General features: G+C 40.3%; 1 protein-coding gene across 6 annotated transcripts in view; it reads left to right on the top strand.

Moving 5' to 3' along the window:
* The window catches only part of PANK1 (pantothenate kinase 1), a 108,374-nt gene extending 85,788 nt beyond the window's left edge, over positions 1 to 22,586 (top strand). For all 6 annotated transcript variants that reach the window (XM_088842130.1, XM_088842131.1, XM_088842132.1 and 3 more), the window contains 5 exons: positions 7,175 to 7,428; positions 11,821 to 11,997; positions 12,504 to 12,627; positions 15,950 to 16,075; positions 21,074 to 22,586. In XM_088842130.1, the coding sequence (XP_088698256.1) occupies positions 7,175 to 7,428; positions 11,821 to 11,997; positions 12,504 to 12,627; positions 15,950 to 16,075; positions 21,074 to 21,133 (741 nt within the window). In that variant the 3' untranslated portion in view covers positions 21,134 to 22,586. The remainder of the gene's footprint in view (positions 1 to 7,174; positions 7,429 to 11,820; positions 11,998 to 12,503; positions 12,628 to 15,949; positions 16,076 to 21,073) is intronic.
* The last annotated feature ends 101 nt before the right edge of the window (positions 22,587 to 22,687 follow it).

The following is a 22,687-nucleotide window of genomic DNA, read 5'->3' as shown; positions in this document are numbered from 1 at the left end:
GCATTTGTAGTGCCCCCTTAGGTGACAGCTGAGTGTTAGCTCAATTCTGATTCAGGAGATACTGACGCACTGCTGGTGCTATGAGCTCCCAGGTCCCTCAAGTTTGCCTGTGTCCATCTCTTCTAGGGAGCTTGAAGCGAACCAAGGTGACCTAGAGCATTTAAGCAAGCTCTGTCAAAGGCTTTATCCCTCCTCTGGAGTAATGCCCCGGGAGAAAGTTACTCAATTTCTGTTGGCCATGAGCAAATGTGTTTCTCAAGGTTCTGACCTGAGAAAGGTCATGTCTTATTTAACCAAATAAAGAAGCTCTGTACCTTCAGGCTGCTGGAGCCTAATAAACAGATCGGTGCAGGGAGCAAGTCTGGAGTACTTGCCTAACAGTCTAGCCATCTATAAAAGACAGTATCAATATATGGGCTGCCTTCTGTTTGCATACTCAGTCTTAACCAAAGTAAAGACAGAATTAAAGAAGACAAATCTCTTCCTATAGCTTCTTTGTTGGTACACTAAGTGATACACTCTGATCCTTCCAGAGTTTGTGAGGAAGAATAGGTTTTATCATCTTCTTTCCTAATAAGTGTTTATTCTCTCACTCAACACGTATTTACCATGCTCTTTCTGTGCAACAAGTACTATTATGAACAAAACAAAGCTCGTGCCGCACTGGAGCATATATTCTAGAGCAGGGAAATGGTCAATAATCAAATAAATGAATATGGAGCATATCAAATAGCGATAAGTTGGGGGGAAAGAAATGAGTAAAGGGGATAGGGAGTACTGGGAGGGTCTTTGTGGGATGACGTAACATTGGGCCCAAGGATATAATAGAGCCAACCAGAGCCTGGTGTGAGGACTTAAGAATTGGCCTTTATTAAGCCAGAAATCTCCAATGACACAACCTAAAAAAGTTAATTAAAAAAAAATCATCAGGAGGGGATAAGGTAATTGTGGATATGTAAAATTCTAAATTTAAGAGGATCATTCATCATTAGCTGGGTTCCTGTTATTAATCCAGGAATAGATTTGTGATATTGTAGGAGCATAAGCTTTGGCAGACACCTCCCCTTCACTCTGGCTCAATCCTTTTGGCCATTAATGTACACCTTTTATCGTTGGGTATCAGGAGGATGAAGCCATCTTTGAGGTTTTGTTATTAACTCACAGAACATTTGAAATTCAGTTCTCTTTCGGGTCTCTCTTAGCTCTCCTGGGTAAGGAGCAAAGAGCCCCGAGTGTAATCTATAGTTCAGAGTCAACTATTTTATATGCAGATTGTTCTTGAGCTTAGTAAGATAACCTTTTCTGCCATTTCCACTATGACTTATGGAGCCAGTGTCAGCAGAAGCACCTTGGGAAGTGTGGGTTATCATACAGATGTATTTTTATTCATTTTGTGAAAAACAATTTAGTGACTCATTTCTCAAGGGCAGGAGAGTGATATAATGGGGTAGGTCCATAGCATACTCCCATGGAGAGCAGGCATGAAACCTCCTGAGATGGTTTTTTTTTTTTCAGATTTATGAACATATATATGTATGTATGAATGCATTTATTTATTTATTTATTCATTCAGCTATTTATTTAGTTACTTTGAAAGTTTATTGTATTGAAGTCTAGTTGATTTCCTAGTTGAATCTAATTGAATCCACCTGCAATACAGGAGACCCTGGTTCAATTCCTGGGTCGGGAAGATCCCCTGAAGAAGGGATAGGCTACCGACTTCAGTATTCTTGGGCCTCCCTTGGGGCTCAGCTGGTAAAGAATCCACCTGCAATGCGGGAGACCTGGGTTTGTTCCCTGGGTTGGGAAGATCCCCTGGAGAAGGGAAAGGCTACCCACTCCAGTATTCTGGCCTGGAGAATTCCATAGACTGTATAGTCCATGGGGTCGCAAAGAGTCGGACATGACTGAGTGACTTTCATTAGTGATTTACAATTGTGTGTTAATTTCTGCTGTACAGCAGAAAGATTCTCTGTATAGATACACATATACACCTTCTTTTTCATATTCTTTTCCATTATGTTTTGTCATAGGATATTGACTATAGTCCCCTGTGTTATGCAGTAGGACCTTCTTATTTAGCCTATCTTATATATAATAATTTTTGCTATTTAGTTATTTTTGACACAGGGAAGCACATAAAGAGAACCTCTTAAAATTGTGTCATCAACATGTCTTGTGTTTAGAATCCTTTTTTTTTTTCTAATTTCAGCATACAGGGAATCACCGAATTCCTTTGAGAAACCAGAGCCTTCAGTTTGGAAATGGGTTTCCAAATGTATTTCAACTTAAGATTGAATTATTTTACCTCTTGTATAAGTTGTATAACTCATGTGTAACTCATGTTTCCAAGGCATTTTCACACAGCCATCTCACTGGGTTCTTGAAAAGAGCCCTGAAAGTTAACTAGGGCAGCTGGTACTGGGAAAAGTATGTGATTTTATTGAAGGCCTGTTGTCACTGTACTGTGGTGTGATCATGCATTCATACTAGCTCTTCAGCACAAAGTCTATGTGGTCGCAGGACCCGCAGCATCTGGATCACTTGGGATATTGTTAGACAGGCAGTCAGAAACTCTGGGGGTGGGGGCCCAGCAATCTGATTTAACAAAGCCTCCAGGTGTTCTGATGGTGCCTAAAATTTGAGAATCCCCACTGGGACTTTGGGAATGGGCAAAACAGAATTAGTTTATCATAGTAATAACTTGAAAAAAAAGTTTGTTGTTTTTTTTTTTTTTACTTTATTTCTTCCCCTATCCCCATTATTTACAGAGTTTGAGTCTTAGGGCTAATTTTGATTTCTTGTTTTTAAGTTTGGGGAATAGTTTAAACTTAATGATTTAAGAACTGGCAGAACTCATACTTTCTTTTCTTTTTGGCTGCACTATGCAGCATGTGGGATCATAGTTCCCAATCAGGGATTGAGCCTGGTGCCCACTGCAGTGGAAGCGAAGGGTTTAACCATTGGACTGCCAGGGAAGTCCTGCAAATCATATTTTCTGAAAGTGCTAAGGAGAGTTACACGCAGTGGTGTGCTGGAGTGCTCCTGCTAGAGCATGAGCTCCTATGGGCTCATGAGAACCCACTGTGTCTTCCCAACTTTGTGCTTAGTGACATTGTGTTGGCAGCTTGAAGCTGGCCATGGTGGGAGTGATGATACAACTGAAATTGGTAAATGCTGTAAACCAGGGCTTTTGCTCCCAGAGAGCTAATTGTTAAACATTTACCAACACACCTTGGTGAGAAGGTTATGTTCATATTAACTGAAGCTTCATCTGCATATTCGCTTCATCTGATATTTCAGATCTACCATCATCTAAGACCCATTATAGAGATCACCATTAAGCATACATATAAAATTCATAGGAATTTACTGCCTATTAGTGGGAAGTCAGATGTATCCCTGGAGAAGGCAATGGCACCCCACTCCAGTACTCTTGCCTGGAAAATACCATGGATGGAGGAGCCTGGTGGGCTGCAGTCCATGGGGTCGCTAGGAGTCGGGCACGACTGAACGACTTCACTTTCACTTTTCACTTTCCTGCATTGGAGAAGGAAATGGCAACCCACTCCAGTGTTCTTGCCTGGAGAATCCCAGGGACGGGGGAGCCTGGTGGACTGCTGTCTCTGGGGTCGCACAGAGTCGGACACGACTGAAGTGACTTAGCAGCAGCAGCAGCAGATGTATCCCACAGCTGTTATGGTGCCCTTCTCTCTCTCTCTCTCTCTCTCTCTATATATATATATATATATATATATATACACATATAGCTGCCAGCATTTAAAAATTGGAAGTTTTCACGTAAAAATCTAGATTTCTGACTCTTGAGAAATCTAATCATTTGGCAACATTGAGCCCCCATTATCACATGGACTGCAGTGAATTTGTGTGGATTGCCTTGTGTGCCACAATCCCCATCCTGCTGTTACTTGAACATTTAGTCAAGGGATTTTACTCCTTTACTGGCTCCTGCAGCATTTGTTTCTGTTTACCCCCAGTATAAAGAAAACTAAGTCCCAAGAAAGAGCACTTCTCTATAGCTGGGACCTGAACATGCTGTCCAAGTAATGATTTGACTCATGGCTTACACTTGGGAGCCTGTCCTATTTCCTGGATGAGAAAGACCTTCAAGGGAGGTTTCCATTGGTCTCAATGAAAGTGACTAATATTTCTGTTTCTCAGTTGGGGGTGCATGACCTCAGGCTTCAGAAATATCCATCGATACTGATGAACAGGGCAGGAATAGAGAAGAAGACATAGAGAATGGACTTGTGGATGCAGGAGAGGAAGGAGAGGGTGGGACAAACTGGGAGAGTAGCACTGACATAAATACACTACCATGTGTCAAATAGCTAGCTAGTGGGAAGCAGCTTCACAGCACGGGGAGCTCAGCTCAGTGCTCTGTGATGGCCTAGAGGGGTGGGACGGATAGAGGAAGGAGGCTGAAGAGGAAGGGAATATATGTATACATATAGTTGATTCATGTTGTTGTATAGCAGAAACCAACACAACATTGTAAAGCAATTATACTCCAGTTAAAAAATAAAAACAAATACCCATCCCTCAGTAAAATGCTATAGAAGAGATGTCTGTTTGCACTAGCACATGATTTGAAAGTGATTTTGAGGGGACAGTTGAGATCTTTCCTTTCAGAGCAAAGTCACATGCCTTTATATGCCTTGACAGGTTTTTCTTTTTCCTGAGCAGTTTCAGGACGTCTCCTGGACAGACTTTGTTCTCGTTTGTGATGTTAGTTCTGGGCATGGCTGTCAATATTGTTGATGGACCTCTGATTAATTTTTAAGCAGGTTAACCTATGGCCCCAAGACTGGCTGATGAAATCGCTACCTTTCACTGTGGGGTGATTTAAGAGGGGACGACTTTCCCTGTTCTATTTAAGAAATGTTTATTAAGCCATTATAATGGACAGGCCTTTGAGCGTGGTGCGCAGGGGCACCCAGTGAACCAAAAAGCAAGCCAGAACCCTTGCTGTGACCCTTGCTGTGAGTGTGATGGAAGATATGGGCAGAGCTGAGGAATCCAGGAGGAAGATTTACACGGCTATGTATCACAACAGCATTTAGATCTCCGGTCTTACACCTATAGTATTACCCCCGAACACGTGAATCATGATATGCATCTCAGCCAGAGTTTCACTTGGTGAAAAATGAAATGTTCAGAATCATTTGATTGATTTGCTTTATCATCATGTGTCATTTAGAATGCTTTTTCTTGTATATCAAGAAAACGTCCACTATCTTGCTAGTAACCTGTTCCAACTCTGCTCTGCAGATAAAGCTTCAGTAGATTTTGTTGACTGGGACAATGAGATGACAAAAAGTCCAAAATTTCCTTCTAGCTATTAACTTTCATAATGAATATAATGCTCTGGGGGCAATATATCTAAGTAGAGTACTTGTGTAGGTGGTTTCCAGATTCCAGATGCAGGACTCATTATGAATGAAGACAGGAGAGGAACAGCAAGGCATTTGCCAGTTGTGTCACTTAGAGAAAGTTACTTCAGGTCTGTGAGCCTCAAACATAGCATTAGGATAATGATACCTCTTCATAGGACTTTTGTGAGAACTAAATGATCTAGTATAAGGGTTGGGCATATAGTAAACAATAAATACTAGTTATTATTTTCTTAAAGAGATTTTTTAAAATTTAAATTAGACCCTATAAATTATCTTCCATTGTTGATTCATGTTGGTGAATATTAGATTGTTTTCTTTTTTTTTTTTTGGACTAGCAGTAATATCACTCTTGAGGACTATGAATAAACTTTTGAGGACCATGAACAAACTTTTGAGGATGCAAAGTACCCATTGCCTGCTAAGGCTAGCCCTCAGTTAACTCATTCCCCTTTTCTTTTTCCCCCCAGTACCTAGGAGAAAAGGAGTTTTTGTTTCTCAGGAGCATGAAAGAACACTCTGGGACTACCTAAGCTATTAGTAAAAGAGTCACTATTTTTCCAGTCCTTTGTACTTGCCAAGCCATGTGTAAGCATTTTGTTTTATTTTTTAAGATATTTATTTGTTTGGCTGCTCTGGGCCTTAGTTGCAGCAGATGGGACCTTTATTTATGGCATGTAAACTCTTAGTTGCAGCATTTGGGATGGAGTTCCCTGACCAGGGATCAAACCTGGGCTCCCCTGCACAGAGAGGGCAGAGTTTTAGCCACTGGACCACCAAAGAAGTCGCAGAATTTTATATATTATTATCATGTAGTCTTCACAACACTATGCTGTGGGTATCATCCCTATTTTACAGAGGAGGAAACTGAGGCTTGAGACGTTAAGGAACTTGCCCCACATCCCTCAATTAGCTAAGTGTTAGAGCTAGCATTCAAAGTCAGGCCCCTCTAACTCCAAAGCCTGGGGCCTGGGAAAAGGAGAACTGGGCTATTTGGGCTCAAAGGAGATTGTCCCCAGCCCTAAGGCTCATGTGCCTCCCTCAAGTCTGTGTATCTTTTCAAGGAAGTGTAGAAGTCTTTCTGCTTCCAGAACATTCTCACTCTCTTCACCCCATGGTATGCTGGGTTAGTTTCCTGTGGCTGCTATAACAAATTACCACCCTCCTAGCGGCTTAAAGCCACAGAAATGTATTCAGTCACAGTTCTGGAGGCCAGAAAGATGAAATCAGGGTGTTGCTAGGACCACACTTCCTTCAGAGACTCTTGGGCAGAACCCATGTTTTGCCTCTTCTGGCATCCGGTGGCTGCTGGCATTCCTGGCCTGTCGTGCAGCCCTCCAGTCTCTGCCTTCTGTCTTCATGCGGCCTTCTCCGCTGTGTCCATCTAGTCTTCCCTGTGTCTTATCAGGAAATTGTCCATGGACTAAGGGCTACCCAGATAACCCAGGATGCTCTCTTCACCTCAGGATCCTTAATTTAATTACATATGCAAAGACCTTGTTTCCAAATAAGGTTAGAGTCACAGGTTCTGAAAACTAAAATATGGGCATATCTTTCAGGGGCAAGCATTTAACCCACCCCACATGCTAGTGGCTGGTTTTCCATTGGAATGACTGAGTCTCAACAAGATTTCACAGCGCAGTGCTGGAACAATGTTTCCATGTCTTTCATGTTCATGACACGTTAAGACCAAACAAAAGCCCCCAGGGCATCCCCTGAGGTGGTGGCAATCTCCCTCCCATGGGCTTGTTCTCTTTCAGATTGCTGATCTGCAGCTCCACAAACTGGACGAACTGGACTGTCTGATTCAGGGCCTGCTTTACGTCGACTCCATTGGCTTCAACGGCAAGCCGGAATGTTACTACTTTGAAAATCCCACAAATCCCGAATTGTGTCAGAAAAAGCCGTACTGCCTGGATAACCCGTACCCTATGTTGCTGGTGAACATGGGATCAGGTGTCAGCATCCTGGCAGTGTACTCCAAGGACAACTATAAAAGAGTTACAGGGACCAGGTAAACGCGGTTTCCGCTAGGAGACACAGGGTCAGAAATCTCTGCGAGATCATAGTGTAAACAAAATTACAAGGTTTTACTTGTAAGAGGATTAGAATGAAGTTTCTTTAACTTATTGGGCCACAAAAACCCATTTTTGAAGGAACGATTTAAGGAACTTGCACTGTGTGACATGTGCTTTGAGACATGATATCGAAAGTGTTGTTTTTGATAGACAAAGATATCATGTAACTCCCCTGAGCCTCAGTATCCTTGTTTGTGCCATGAAGTGAGTTGTTTCTTAATTTGTACCCGCTTCTCCAGTACCGACATTCTGTAATTCTGCTCATGTATGAGAGCCGAGCACTGCTTTTCTCCTATATTAACATGACTTGTAATGGGTCTGCATAAATCAGTGGTTCACCACTGGGGAAAGGAAGCTTGAGCCGCTCAGAGAAGGGAGGTTTGACAATGTCTGGAGACATTGTTTTTTGGTTGTCACAACTGGAGATTCAGTGATACTGGCGTCTAGTGACCAAGGATGTTGCTAAATATCCTACAATAGCCCCCTATGGCAAAAGTGTCAAGTCCCAAATGTTAACAGTTAGTGATATAAGGAAACCCTGGTATACACATCCTGACTGATCCTGCTTGTGTGTGTATAAATTGCCTCCAGGCAACACACTTTCTTACTAAGAATACAGCACTAAGCTGAAGAATCACAACTGGCCCCACAGCCTCATTAGGACCGTCAGAAGTATCAGAGACAAGTAAATATTTTGGCTAGGCTGGGTTTACCTGAAGAGAGTGATCTCCTGAGAAAGGTATAATCTTCAGCTACAGACTTCCTCCCAAAAGGAGCCATCAAATTGGTAGAGCTAGTCCCATGGTAACAACAAGCTAATCATTGTCCACAATTAGAGATATTTATAGTTTTATTGATTAACAGTAAAAAAAAGTCATGATTTATATCACAGGTACATACTTTCAACCTTGGAGCTTCAAAGGATCTGATTGTCTTTGAATAATGAGCCAAACTGTGATGTTTGGTATCTGATATATGTGCAGTAGTGCCTGTAAATTCCAATGACTGGTAAATGCTGGTTAATGACCAGTGCTTTGCAATCAGCGAATACTGTTTGTATGTCCAAGCTTTCTGACAAGCTCTCTTTAACCAGTAGTTTTGGAAAGGGGTTGCAGGAGACTGAAGGTTATGAGAGAGCCTTTTTCAGTGCTGCCACAGGTTGGAGAGGGGCACGAAATATCAAGTCTCTGGACCCCAGGTCTTCCTTGTGCAACCAGTAATTCTGCCAAAGGTTTTTTGTTTTGTTTTTGATCCAAGTTAGAAAACCACTGATCTCTAAACTATAGGCATACCTCAGAGAAATTGCAGGATCAGTTCCATACTGCTGCAATAAAGCCAGTATCACAGTAAAGCGAATCACATAAATCTTTTGGTTTCCCAGTGCATTTAAAAGTTGTGTTTACACTATATTGTAGTCTGTTAATTGTGCAATAACATTATGTTTAAAAATACATATATATAACTTGATTAAAAAATTTTATTCCTAAAAAATGCTAACCAAAATCTGAGCCTTCAGCAAGTCATAATCGTTTTGTAATAGTAACTCCAAAGATCACAGATCACTGTAACACATATAATCATAATGTTAAAATTTGAAATATTGTGAGAATTACCCAAAATGTGACACAGAGACACAAAGTGAACAAGTGCCATTGGAAAAATTGCACTGATAGATAGTCTTGGGGATCCAGGATTGCCACAAACCTTCAATTTATAAAAACTCAGTTTCTATAAAGTGCCATAAAGTGAAGCACAGGAAAATGAGGTGTGCCTGTATTTTGGTCAGCCGTGAACATCAGTGTGTGGCTTGATCTTTAAGTTCTGCTACTCCTCCTATGATGGCTAGAACTCTAGGTTTTTTGTTATTCTCGTATACGCTACTTTCCTATTAAGCATTTTTATTTTTAGGAAGCCACATTATTACAGGATATCAGTTTTCTTTTAGACATATGATTTTAAATTATTTGTTTCAGTGTTACATGTAATTTTACTGCATCCTAGATTCGTAGCAACATTTCATTTCTGTTGACACAACTCCAATTATACCAATGAAAAAAAAAAGCAGAGCTCAACAGCTTACTTTATTAGAATGTGTAATCTACGAAAAGAGGAATATAAAGACTTTTCAAGCTTCGATGAAATGAGCAGTGCAGCTTATTTCATTCTTTTGGAATCTGTTTTAAGGGCATGAGATTCATGTAATTGGATTCTTTTACTTTCTTCCTGAAATTCCTCACTAAAAGTTTGTTAAGTTTTTTAAAAAAAGAATGTTTTGGTCTCTGACTTGCTGAGGGTTTTGTTATGTGTCTGCTGAAACAAACATGCATCTGATGATGAGCGAGAGAATCACTAGACAACGGGGGCATGTTGAGGACGTTAATAAAGCGCTCTTCTGCAACTGTGCATTCTTTCCTCCGACCTGCAGTGCCCCAGCTGTGCCAGTGCATGCTTGCTCTCCCCATTCAGCACCAATTCTTTGTCTGGAGTCACCTGTCATTTTCCAGTCATACAAAACCCTCGTCCCTTCTCACTCATACCAACACATCAGATGATGAGTTGCCTTCTTTCTAAGTCAGCCGGTGCCTTTAAATGCTTATATGTTTGGAATCAGTTGCTGAACACCTTGAGGAATTACAAATACCTGATTTCAAAGACAGGATATTAGTGTGGATGAAAGGTAGAAACTAGAAATGGGAGCCAAGCATTTTTAAAAAATAGACACATATACATATGTGTGTACACACACATATACAGAGAGAAAACAAGACAAATTCATGTGACACACAAGCCAAAAAGTGTTCCCATTAAACCATGCTAGCTATGTGGGGCAGACTAAAAACTAACAACATCTCACGGTGCACAATGTTAAATGTAAATAAACACAAGCTTTCTTAGAGGAAAGCCAAAATTGCTGCTGTGACTGAGTTGTCAAGGCAGTAATGCCCGTGGAGCTCTTTTTGCCCTCCTGCACCTACAGTTTGGATAGCTGTGACTGGTGCCTAACTACCCAATTTGCTACCAAGACACATCATTTCAATCAAGTATGTATTTTTGTAAGAATCACTATTTAAGAAATATTACAGTTACACCTTAGATGTAAATTCTAAAGAACTGTGTGTCTATAATCTGGTACCTTTTTGGTAACAACTTTTTGACAATAAATATAGTTTACCCTAAATTTTCTTTTTTTTTTTTAGATTTAAGTTTTTGAAAATATCTCAATCTCAATTTGAATTTTCTCTTAAAAGCCAGTATCCAAACACATATGGAATCCCCAAAGCTGGCAGTTCTTTGAATTTCAGAACAAACTGATACGCATTTACTCTTCTGAGTGGTAAATAGAGAGTAAGGCCCATTCATGGCCATATCAGTGCTCTTCTCTGCCAGGAGCTCACTGATGACAGTTTTATTCTGAATCTGCTTTTCTTCCCCTCAAATAACTTTGATATTAATACACAATTGAGTTCCCTCTCAACTATCATGATTGGTTTCGAATTTTGTCTCAAAAGACTATTGTAGAGGAATTCCCTGCGCCACCCCCCCACAAAAAAAAAAAAAACTGAAAGCTTTTGAAACATGGTTCAAGCACTGAATCCATTTTAAGATCTCTGTTACTATTTTTTGACTATCGGATAGTAAATAAAATACTAATAATCTTTTCCAAAGTTTACAAGAAAAAAAAATCAAATATGAGATCCATCAATTGTTTCCTTTTTGAAATTTCTGAGAATCTTCAATGAAATTATTTCTGCTGGAGAATCAAGGTCAGAGGAAAGATACAGCTTTGGGACTGGCTATTCCTGGCAGAGTCCCAGTTCAGTTTTGTCATCATAGAGTCTGTCTCTCTAGATATGAACTATGCTTCATGTATACACAGTTTCTAAGTATTTGTATTTAGCTACATATGTTTGTTTGTTTTTTAATAGCAGTCATTTCTCTGGTTATTTGCCACTTTCACACCACCCAAATTAAGGAAGCTAGCTCATGATTTGGCCCCATTTTCTATGTGGGACGATTGCATGAAGCACTTAGGTCAGCAGCTAGTTGAAGGTCTCACAACGGAAATCAGTGAGAGTCTTTCTCTGGGTTTTGTTCTTAAAATTCAGGGCAAGTTTTCCTTGATGTTTCTTTTAGTCTCTGCCCTCTTTTTTTTTTTTTTCAATCTGATCTACCCTAAAGCTCTTTTTCACCCAGCACTTTAATTCAAGTGCCCCTTAGTTTTTCTTCTGTTTTTATTCACCTGTATTAGTGGTCTTGATGTAGTTGGGGACTTGGACGGGCAAAGTCTTCAAGTAAAACTTAAAAAATAAACCTTATTGTTCCTTCAGTCTTGGAGGTGGAACATTCCTAGGCCTTTGTTGCTTGCTGACTGGTTGTGAGACCTTTGAAGAAGCTCTGGAAATGGCAGCTAAAGGCGACAGCACCAATGTTGATAAGCTGGTGAAGGACATTTACGGAGGAGACTATGAACGATTTGGCCTTCAAGGATCTGCGGTAGCATCAAGGTAGAGACTAAGTAGCTAGGAGCAGTAGTGATTAAACACAAGGCAGCCTCTCCACCCTGGCTGTTCATTTAGTTCGTTTTTTTTTTAAATGTCAACCCACCAGCCTGGTGCAAGGATCTATGGTATTGGAGCTCAGACTTGATCTCCTGCCCTTGATGAAGCACCGAGACGTTTAGCTTTGGATACCTGTGCTTAAAATAAGGCAGCTTTGAAAGAAGGTTCTGGAAAACTGCAACAGTTTCCCCTGTTCCATTCTTGTCCAGATATCTAGAGGCATTAAAAAATAATTTTTTGTTCCCCATTAATAGCCATGCTACTTTGTCCCTATTAAGAAAAGGGCGGCCAGTCATCCATATGGTAATCCTGTCAGCTTGTAAACCATGGTAGCTAAATCAGGCCATTTGAGCTTGATCAGAGTTATTCATAAAACTCTCCGCTGTACTTTGGTGGAAGCATGGGGCCTGCCTGAGGATGATTTTGAACACTCGCTAATATTTCCAACATAGCTTTGGCAACATGATGAGTAAGGAAAAGCGAGATTCCATCAGCAAGGAAGACCTCGCCCGAGCCACCCTCGTCACTATCACCAACAACATTGGCTCCATTGCTCGGATGTGTGCACTGAATGAGGTAAGGCCTTAACCCCGGGACAGCCATCTGTCATTCATAAACATTTTTGGCAGCGCAATAACTGTTGACCCGCACAACACTACAGATCCTTGGAAAACCTGCTGTTTCTTACAACCATACCTTGTAGAACATGAGGGATGTGTGTTGGGGGAGGGAGAGGGGTATGTGTTTTATTTTTAAGGAGGCACTGGGTGATGACAAATAAAACCATCTAACCAGGGAAACACAGTAAAAATGACAGTCCGTGCTATAACCTCTCCAACCTCATGGACACACACCTATTATAGAACTGTGAGGGAAATCTCATGCATCTTGTAAACAATTGCAGGTAAAACATTCCACTTGCAATATTCGATATTCTCTCTGCTTTCAGCTTCTTTACAGTGTTGCCTTGTGGCATGGAGTTCAAGCAGCATTGTACAGGGCTATCAAAGCACAGAGAGCTTGCTACAGCTGAGGCCAGCCAGAGCCCCAGGCACAAGAAAGGGCAGAGCTGGTGACTGACAAAGCTTTGGTAATGTGTTTTAAAACATGGCAGAATTCCTTTGAGAAGAACAGAACCCTTTTCTGAAATACAAGATGTGGCAAGTGGAACAGTTCTCACCGAGTTGAATTAGGAAGACAAGAAAGAGGCATTGGGATGTGGAATAAGTAAAAGTATTAAAGAATCACTGAAGCATCAGTAGTGGGGCTTCCCAGGTGGCGCTAGTGGTAAAGAACCTGCTTGCTAACGTTCTTGCCTGGAGAATCCCACGGACAGAGGAGCCTGGTGGGCTATAGTCCATGGGGTCACAAAGAGTCAGATATGACTAAAGCAACTTAGCACTGGAGCATCAGTAATAGAGTTTTTAAAATATGAATTTTCATAGAAATGTGACATACATACAGAAGAGGGCTCAAATCACAGGGGTACAGCTGACAAATTGTCAGATACATGTGCATGTGTACACACACACACCTGTATAGCCACCACTCAGATCAAGAATTAACTGCAGAAACCCTCTCCAGCCCCCTTCTAGTTGAACAGTGGAATATTGAACAGGGTATGAGGCAGCCTTCATGACGTGGATGACAGCCCTGCCTTTGAACTCTAGGGTTATGAAAGAGACACACTCCTTTTACAGTATTGAACAGAATTTTTGTAAGCCCCCATTTCGATTGGAGTTTAAATACCACCCTCAGTATTCAGATGAAAGTATGTATTCCAGAGACATGGCTTTTCAAAGTCCACTGTGGTCATGGGATTCACTTTAACAGAGAATTTATTTTTTGACATTAACCTTTGAGGAAAGTTTTCCCAAGTAGCCAAACAAGCCCTAGGACTAGTATGTGTATAGTTGGCTGTGCCCATAAACTCTCAAAGGTCACTTGGTGAAATGTCTCCCATCCAACAGAGCAATGAGTGCCATTTCCCCTACTTTCCAGAGAGCTGCAGTGAGCCAGCAGATCTTTTTACAGGTATCATAATCACTTTACGAGTAGAGTAACTGATTTTATTTTTTACTTTTATTTCAGTGTCAATACCATTTATTGTTGGAGTATAGTGTAGCCATGGTACATACTATTAATAGTTAGAGTAACTCTTGAATGTTTCTGTGGTGTTGAATAAATGAGAGGACCCACGGACCACTTGGGGTCAGGGTTCTGTTAGCCAGCGTCCTACCAGCCATTGCTTTGCTCCCTGGAGGATGGATTGGAGGATCTTAGATTCCAGCCATTTCTTGGAGGGACACCACATTTACTGATTCTAAAATATTTTTCTGTGATTATTGGAATGCTATCAAACAGTTCTCTACCAACTTTTAAAGTTTTTATTCATTTTTTTTAATAGAGAGTACAAACACATAATACAGAACTCTTAAGACACCACAAGTAGAGTATACATGGAAATGAGTCACCACTGCCATCCCATCTCTCAAATTTTAACATCCCTAGAGGTAGCCATTGATTTTAGTTTTTCTGTTTGTTTTGACTCTATCATTATAGGATAAACATACTGAATAAATATTTGATTTTTGAATTAAATATGTCAGACTGTTCTTTAATGGAGTCTAAGTGTTATACCTTTTCTACTTTGACATTTTTAAAAAGAATTCTTCCATGTTTTCTTTGTCTCTTTTCTTTTTTTTTTAACATTTATATCTTTGACCCACCTGGAATTTATTTGAAATAGGAGTATCTATCACATTCCAATGCCATTTCCATTTCTTCTGGCTTCCTGCCAGAGCAATGCAGGACTGAAAGTTTGAGCAAGTCCTACCTGGGCAGTTTGTGGCTACAGTTCTTATTTGTGAAAACATTAAAGTTACCTCCCACACCTCTACCCAGAGAAAATTTTCACTGTGGTTAATAGATTTGTTAACATGTATTGTTAAAATCTGAGACAGAAAGTGATGTTCCCACACTCTGGTTGCTCTTGATAGATTGAACAGAAAATAATGCCAGATCCCAAGACTCTGTTCCCTTTTATGTGAGTGACCATAGCAACTGGCTCAGTGAGTGAGTGATGGTAAGCAGCGTCTGTGTGGCAGACAGGCTGAGTTCAGTGTGAGGTGTGTGTTCAGAATGCAAATGTGTATCCATGACAACAAAAATATAAATGTATTTTTCGTTATCTTATTGTAACCCACATATTGATCAAACAGGATATTTCATCATATATTCTAAAGGGCGAAACTGGGTATCATTTCTTTTTTGTGTTCCCAGTGTTTGCAACAGAGCAACCTGACCAGTCTTGTTAGATGAATAACTCATACCATAACCGTTTAATTTATGAGTTGGCTGGGAGTTCTCCGATAGCCTAGTGGTTGGCATTTGGTGCTGCCATCGCAGTGTCCTGGGTTTGATCCCTGGTCAGGGAACTGAGGTCCCACAAGTCACATGGCACAGCCAAAATACAGTTTTTAATTTTTTAAAAAATACATAAAATTTATTAAAAAATAATTTATGAGTTGATAATATTTTAGAGTTGGAAGTTTGGGGGATGAAGGAATGCACAAGCAATTTGGATGTGCTTGAACTCCAGTTTTAATTTCATATAAGAAATGTTAGGAGGTGAATTTTATATTAGACCCAAGGCAACCTAACATAATACCTATAAACAAGCCCAATATCAGCCTCTGCCTCACCCATGCAAATTGTGGAATGAACTATGAGGTTGGTTTGGCTTCATCTTGGAAATCCTGAAATAATTCTACTTAACAGCAACAACAAATTCACTCTGCAAGGTCCTGGAACACAGTGATATACAAAGCATTGGGTCTGTTAAATGCTATTTTTATGCCATAGTTCATTGTTTCTCTTTCGTTTTTTCTTTTCCCAGAATATTGATAGGGTTGTATTTGTTGGGAATTTTCTCAGAATCAATATGGTCTCCATGAAGCTGCTAGCATACGCCATGGATTTTTGGTCCAAAGGACAGCTAAAAGCTCTGTTTTTGGAACATGAGGTAAGTTAAGTTCACATGGACTTAATTGTCCTCCGTGGACATTTTTGGGTTGTCTAACATGTGAGTGGGTTCCTTAGTTTGTATTTATGTAAAAGATAAGGAAGAACAGTATATAAAATGGAAGTTCTCTTATCCAACAATCAAGACTGCTGCTGCTGCTGCTGCTAAGTCACTTCAGTCGTATCTGACTCTGTGCGACCCCATAGACGGCAGCCCACTAGGCTCCTCTGTCCCTGGGATTTTCCAGGCAAGAGTACTGGAGTGGGTTGCCATTGCCTTCTCCGACAATCAAGACTAGTAGATGGTTAATTTTTTTTTAAGTTAAAAAATGAGTGATCCTAGGAAAATACCTCCCTACTTTCAACATTCTGTTTTAATATAAAATGTGTAAATGTTCATTTGCTCACCAATTTTTTGAAGTAGGTCCAAGACCTAATTTTGAGCATGGGTTCTGCTGATGGGAGCTTTGTAATTGTCTTTTTTTTCATAATCCACAGTATTATGTACCTTTTTTGATTTTTTGGTTTGTTTCTTTAAAGTAGGTCAAGAAATTAAAGATACTTATGAAGTAATTTGATTGCAAAATCATTCTAAATTATCCCAGTCTTTCATATGTAGCATCTACCTAAATAGACAGCAATGGTTGTGACTACCTTTTTCAATCTTTGTTTCATTTTTTTTTCATTACTGAGAGTTAGCACATAACATTGTATAAGTTTAAGGTATACAATAATGATTCAATATATGTATATATTATAAAATGGTTATTATTAATAGCATAAGTTTAGTTATCATCCACCACCACACATTATTACAAAGATTTTTTTCTTGTAATGAGAACTTTCAACATTTACTCTCCTAGCAACTTTCACTATTATTAGCTAGCTTTTTCATCTTTTTTAAGAATTCAACTGGATTTTCATAGAGGTGACCATCTTGTACTCTTTATTGGTTTTGGTGGTATATAATTACATTAGATTATTACATTAACAATGAAATTGTCATAAACAAATTTGAGGATAAACACAACTGATTCTTGGCAAATAAACAACGCAGTCGGTGAGAAAAGAAGTGTTCCAGCTACTCTTAGTAACATGGTGGCCTTGAGAGGCTAGTGTGCTAGACATTAGGCAGCCTGTTTACAGAAGCAGAGAGCTCTGATTAATTCAGAGTCCCTTATATTCAGTTTCTACACTAATAGAAATTGGAGGTTTCTGAGAGTGAGTAGGGGAGCCCTCTTTTCTTCCTTCTTTCTCTATCCTCCTTTAAAATCAATACTGTAGGGTTTCCCTGGTGGCTCGGTAGTGAAGAATTCACCTACCAGTGCAGGAGACACAGGTTCAGTCCCTGTTCTGGGAAGACCCCACATGCCGTGGAGCAAACACCGAGCCAGCGCTCTCAGGCCCACAAGCTACAACTATTGAGCCCATGTGCCACAACTACTGAAACTTGTTTGCCCATGCTCCTCAACAAGAGAAGCCACTGCAGCAAGAAGCCTCAGCACTGCAACTAGAGTAGCCCTGGCTCACCATGAGAGAAAAGCCCGCACGGCAACGAAGACCCAGCACAGCCAAAAATAAATTAATTAATTTTAAAATGGAAGAAAATAATCAGTACTGTAGAAAGCAGCTCTTTATCATAGCAGGTACCCAGTGCCTTGAATATAATGCAGCAGGAAGAACAGGAAGTGTCATAAATTTCCATTGTAATGAATACTGTGGCATTTTTCTCATTTCCAAATTGAATTATTTATTTGAAAAGTTGCTGATGCATTTAAGTTATTTCGGGCTCTCAGAGTTGGACTGTGAAGAAGGCCAATCGCCGAAGAACTGATGCTTTTGAACTGTGGTGCTGGAGAAGACTCTTGAAAGTCCCTTGGACTGCAAGGAGATCCAACCAGTCCATACTAGAGGAGATCAATCCTGGGTATTCATTGGAAGGACTGATGCTGAAGCTGAAACTCCAATACTTTGGCCACCTCATGCAAAGAGTTGACTTACTGGAAAAGACTTTGATGCTGGGAAGGATTGGGGGTGGGAGGAGAAGGGGACGACAGAGGATGAGATGGCTGGATGGCATCACCGACTCTGTGGACATGAGTTTGAGTGAACTCCGGGAGTTCGTGATGGACAGGGAGGCCTGGCATGCTGTGATTCATGGGGTCGCAAACAGTCGGACATGACTGAGCGACTGAACTGAACTGAACTGAAGCCTATATTCTGTTTTATTAAAGCATATAAAATAATAGGAAGTTAAATACGAAAGAGTTAAAGGCCAATGATAGACATTAATACTAAAGAAAGTTTTTGTTTTCATGTTTTTATGCAGGCTAAGAAATGATGTTAACTTTTTTGTGGGGAGGATGGGGCCTCAGAATTTTCACTTTCCTTCCCCCAACCAGAACATCTCCCTTTCTATCTACTTAATCAATTTTCCTTGTAAAGTTTTGCTTAAAAAAATGAAAAAGAAAAACACTCTTATGGATATCTGTGCTAAGTCGCTTCGGTTGTATCCAACTCTTTGCAACCCTGTGGACTGTAGCCCACCAGGCTCCTCTGTTCATGGGATTCTCCAAGGAAGAATACTGGAGTGGGTTGCCATGCCCTTCTCCAGGGGATGTTCCTGACCCAGGGATTGGAGCTGCATCTTCTGCAGCTCCTGCATTGCAGGTGGATTCTTCACCACTGAGCCGCTGGGGAAACCCTAGTGATACTATATTTAGCAATCAAAAATATAGGACACAGTTATTTTATCTAGCATTTATCTGTTTTATCTGGCAATCCTAAGTTATGATCCTCTTGGTCTAAGTTAGAAAACAAACACTGGAAGCCAGCAGGGATTAAAAGCCATCTACAGGGGCACACAGGTAGTTAATTGATGGTAAGATAGGGAGTGAGACCCAATGTTTTAGGGAAACCCACTTCTCTGGGTATAAAGGCATATCCTTCGTACAGTCTTAGGCCTCTGGATGATAGCTATGGTTTGTTACTGTTAAACTCAATCTCTATGGCCAGTGAAAACAGAGCATTTTTATATCTCCTTGTACATACTTCTCAGAAAATCCTCTGCCTCCTTGGGTTCACTCTCAGGCAGGTCTTTCTGGAGGAAGGTATGGAAAGATAACTTTTGGGAGGTCTGGTAAGGTGACTTTCCTGCCCTGCCTGGAGTCCTCACTTGGTCTCATTCATTTCAATTATATGAGTGAGCATCTCCTAAGAGAAGTGGACTCCCCAGGTGGCTCGGTTGTAAAAGAATCTGCCTACCAATGCAGGAGACACAGGAGACGCTGGTTTGATCCCTGGGTTGGGAAGATTCCCTGGAGGAGGAAATGGCAACCCACTTCAGTATTTTTGAAAGAGGAGCCTGGTGGGCTACAGTCCATAGGGTTGCAAAGAGTCAGACATGACTGAGTATGCACACGCATGTATCCTGGAACCTAAAAGAAATAGTCTAGTAAAGCAGTTGAGAACACAGGCTCTCACTGACTTGGAGACCTTAGTCAATGACTACTTTTCCATTCTGTTTTAGCTTTTGTCTCATAAAGTTATTGTGAAAATTAAGTGAAGAAATTCATGTAAAGTTCTTAGAACAATTTCTAGCTTACAGCAAGCCGTCAATAAATGTTAGCAGTTGGCAGTGGAGGCAGAGATCCCTGCTGTGTAGTGTTCTGACATCTGCCACCCATTTCTGCAGGAAGTAACCATTGAGCCAGGCAAATACCAGAGAAGAGGTGTCTCCTGCCTTTTGGAAACCAACTTCTCTAAAAACTTCTGTTTCTCAGGTTCTTTCATTTTTACATGTGAGAGAAGCTTAGAGTTCCTTCCTGTGAGACATTACAACTTCAGAGTCAGCTAGATTTGGGGATTGAGCCCCAGGACAAGGCATGTGACCCTGAAAGGGTAATTCACTTTATCACCTTCCATTTCTCATCTGTGGAATGGGGGTAATAATGTGAATTTTCCCATGAAGGATTAAAATGAAATAATTATAATTCGAAAAATCCTAAAAATATTCAACAGCAAGGTAGTAGTGTATACTGTGGTGCCAGAGATTTTTCCTAAGCACTTTCAGTTCAGTTCAGTCACTCAGTTGTGACCGACTGTTTGCGACCCCATGAATCACAGCACGCCAGGCCTCCCTGTCCATCACCAACTCCCGGAGTTCACTCAAACTCATGTCCATCGTGTCGGTGATGCCATCCAGCCATCTCATTCTCTGTCGTCCCCTTCTCTTCCCACCCCCAATCCCTCCCAGCATCAGAGTCTTTTCCAGTAAGTCAACTCGTCGCATGAGGCGGCCAAAGTATTGGAGTTTCAGCTTTAGCATCAGTCCTTCCAATGAACACCCTGGATTGATCTCCTTTAGAATGGACTGGTTGGATCTCCTTGCAGTCCAAGGGACTCTCAAGAGTCTTCTCCAGCACCACAGTTCAAAAGCATCAATTCTTCGGCGATCAGCTTTCTTCACAGTCCAACTCTCACATCCATACATGGGAATGGCAAACCACTTCAGTATACTTGCCTTGAGAACCCCATGAACAGAACAGTATCAAAAAGCACTTTACATCTGTTAGTTTATTTAATGTATATAAGCAAATAGATTCACAGTGCATTTATTATTATTATTCTATCATGTTTCATACCAGACTTCAGGTTTTAAATTTCTCATTATCTACAGCTTCCCAGGTGGTGCTCATGGTAAAGAACCCACCTGCCAATGCAGGAGACAGAGCCATGAATTCAATCCCTGGGTCAGGAAGGTGCCCTGGAGAAGGGCATGGCAACCCATTCCAGTATTTTTTCCTGGAGAATCCTATGGACAGAGAAGCCTGGCAGGCTACGGTCCATAGGGTCTCAAAAGAGCCAGACAGGAATAAGGGACTGAGCACGCACGCACACACAGCATTAGTGGGCAGCATTCCTCAAATTATGAAAAACAGGAGGTATTGGGCCAAGGTTCAGAGATAATCATACAGAAATTTTCCCATTGTTGTTGTAGGGTTACTTTGGAGCTGTCGGGGCACTGTTGGAACTGTTCAAAATGCCTGATGACCAGTAGAGATGAGCCATAGACATGGAGCAGCCCTCTCTGAGGACAGGGACGCAAGCTCTGCTGCTGGAGAGGGTGAGAGCCACTGGGACGGAAGCCAAGCCATTATGGCAGATGAACCTGCTGGATTTGTACATAATTTAAAATCCTTCTTGCTGATCTTTTACTCTTGGGTTTTGAGCTTACGATTCAAAATGGGGAATACAAGAGTTTTTTCTGTATACTGTATTTTTAAAAAAAGAAAAACATTTGTGCAGCGTGGCCAAACCTACCAATTTTATGCATTGACTTTGAAAAATTGAATGATGTTTAAAGAAGAACCTGAAATGTAAGTGCTGGTTATTTTTCTTCTGGGGTTTACTGATCAGTGTGATAATTTTTAATTTCATTTAGTAATGACTCTAGAAGATTTTACCTTGACATATTTTTCATGACGTTTCATGATTTGCTGTTGGTTTCAAATGAAACTACAAATCTGGCATGTTTTACTGTGAACACTATTTTGTTTGTTTGTTTACCTATTTTTGGTCTTGTTTTTTCTGTTTGACTGTCTTATGGAAAAAGAGAATCCTTCCCCGTTTCTGTCCTCAGATGACTCCCCTCCCCCCACCCCTGCAACACATTCGTTCCTTAATGTCCTTGTTCATATTAATCAAGGTGCTGACCAACTCAATACAAAGTTAAGCACGAGATCTAAAGCTCTCAAAAGTGCCCTTGAAGAGAAAACTCTGAAGAAGTGTTTATGAATTCAGTGAGTCTGGCAAAAGTTAAAAATTATTAATATATGCAATTTTGTCATCACCCTTATGAATATAAAGTGTTGCATTGAATTTCTTTTATGTTAGGTTATAATATTACATTGAAGTGTTCTCTGATTAAATGTCCTCATCCATGCAGAGCATGTGAGTGACAGCAAATCTTGTGCAAGATGCTGGAATTTACAGGAAAAGTCTCCCGGTAGATAACTGTTCACACAGGGATGTTTAGGAGAAGTCATGGGTTGAGGTGTCATGTAGTAATATCTGTGTTTTGTACATGTATGTACCTAGGAGCTTTGTAACAATGCATCTTAAATAATAACAAACTTTTTTATTTGAAATATTTTAGACTGAAAACTATATTTCAATCCCACTTTCTAAAATTAAAAAAAAATATGATACTGATCTATATATTTTTTTTCTGTTTGAAAGATATCATTGGGACTGATGGGTAACTTTAAAATGAGAGCTTTGACAAATATTGAAAAACATGAGATCTAATGATTTAGAACTAATTAATCTTTTGAATTGAGCATATTGTCGAAAGGGATTTTTGAAGGGTAGTACCATTGTTCCATGATGAAACTTTCCTTCTTTGCCTTCTGGGCACCATCTTTAATTTCCATGTCTTCATGTCTTGAAGAAGTTGATGTTAATGAAAGTATTCACTTGTCTGGTTGAAATAAAGCCTGTTTCTGTTGTGATTTGTTTTAGTGTATATGTCATTTTCATATCTTAACCTTTATGTCCATATTATCTGATTTTGTATCATAAAATGAATATGTGTTATACTTTAGCTACTCTA

Source organism: Moschus berezovskii, chromosome 12 (genome assembly GCF_049115385.1).
Source record: "Moschus berezovskii isolate FMDL1 chromosome 12, NW_MosBer_1.0, whole genome shotgun sequence".
NCBI classification, from domain to species: domain Eukaryota; kingdom Metazoa; phylum Chordata; class Mammalia; order Artiodactyla; family Moschidae; genus Moschus; species Moschus berezovskii.
Note: the sequence above shows the minus strand (reverse complement) of the source record. Positions and strands in the feature narration are given on the sequence as shown.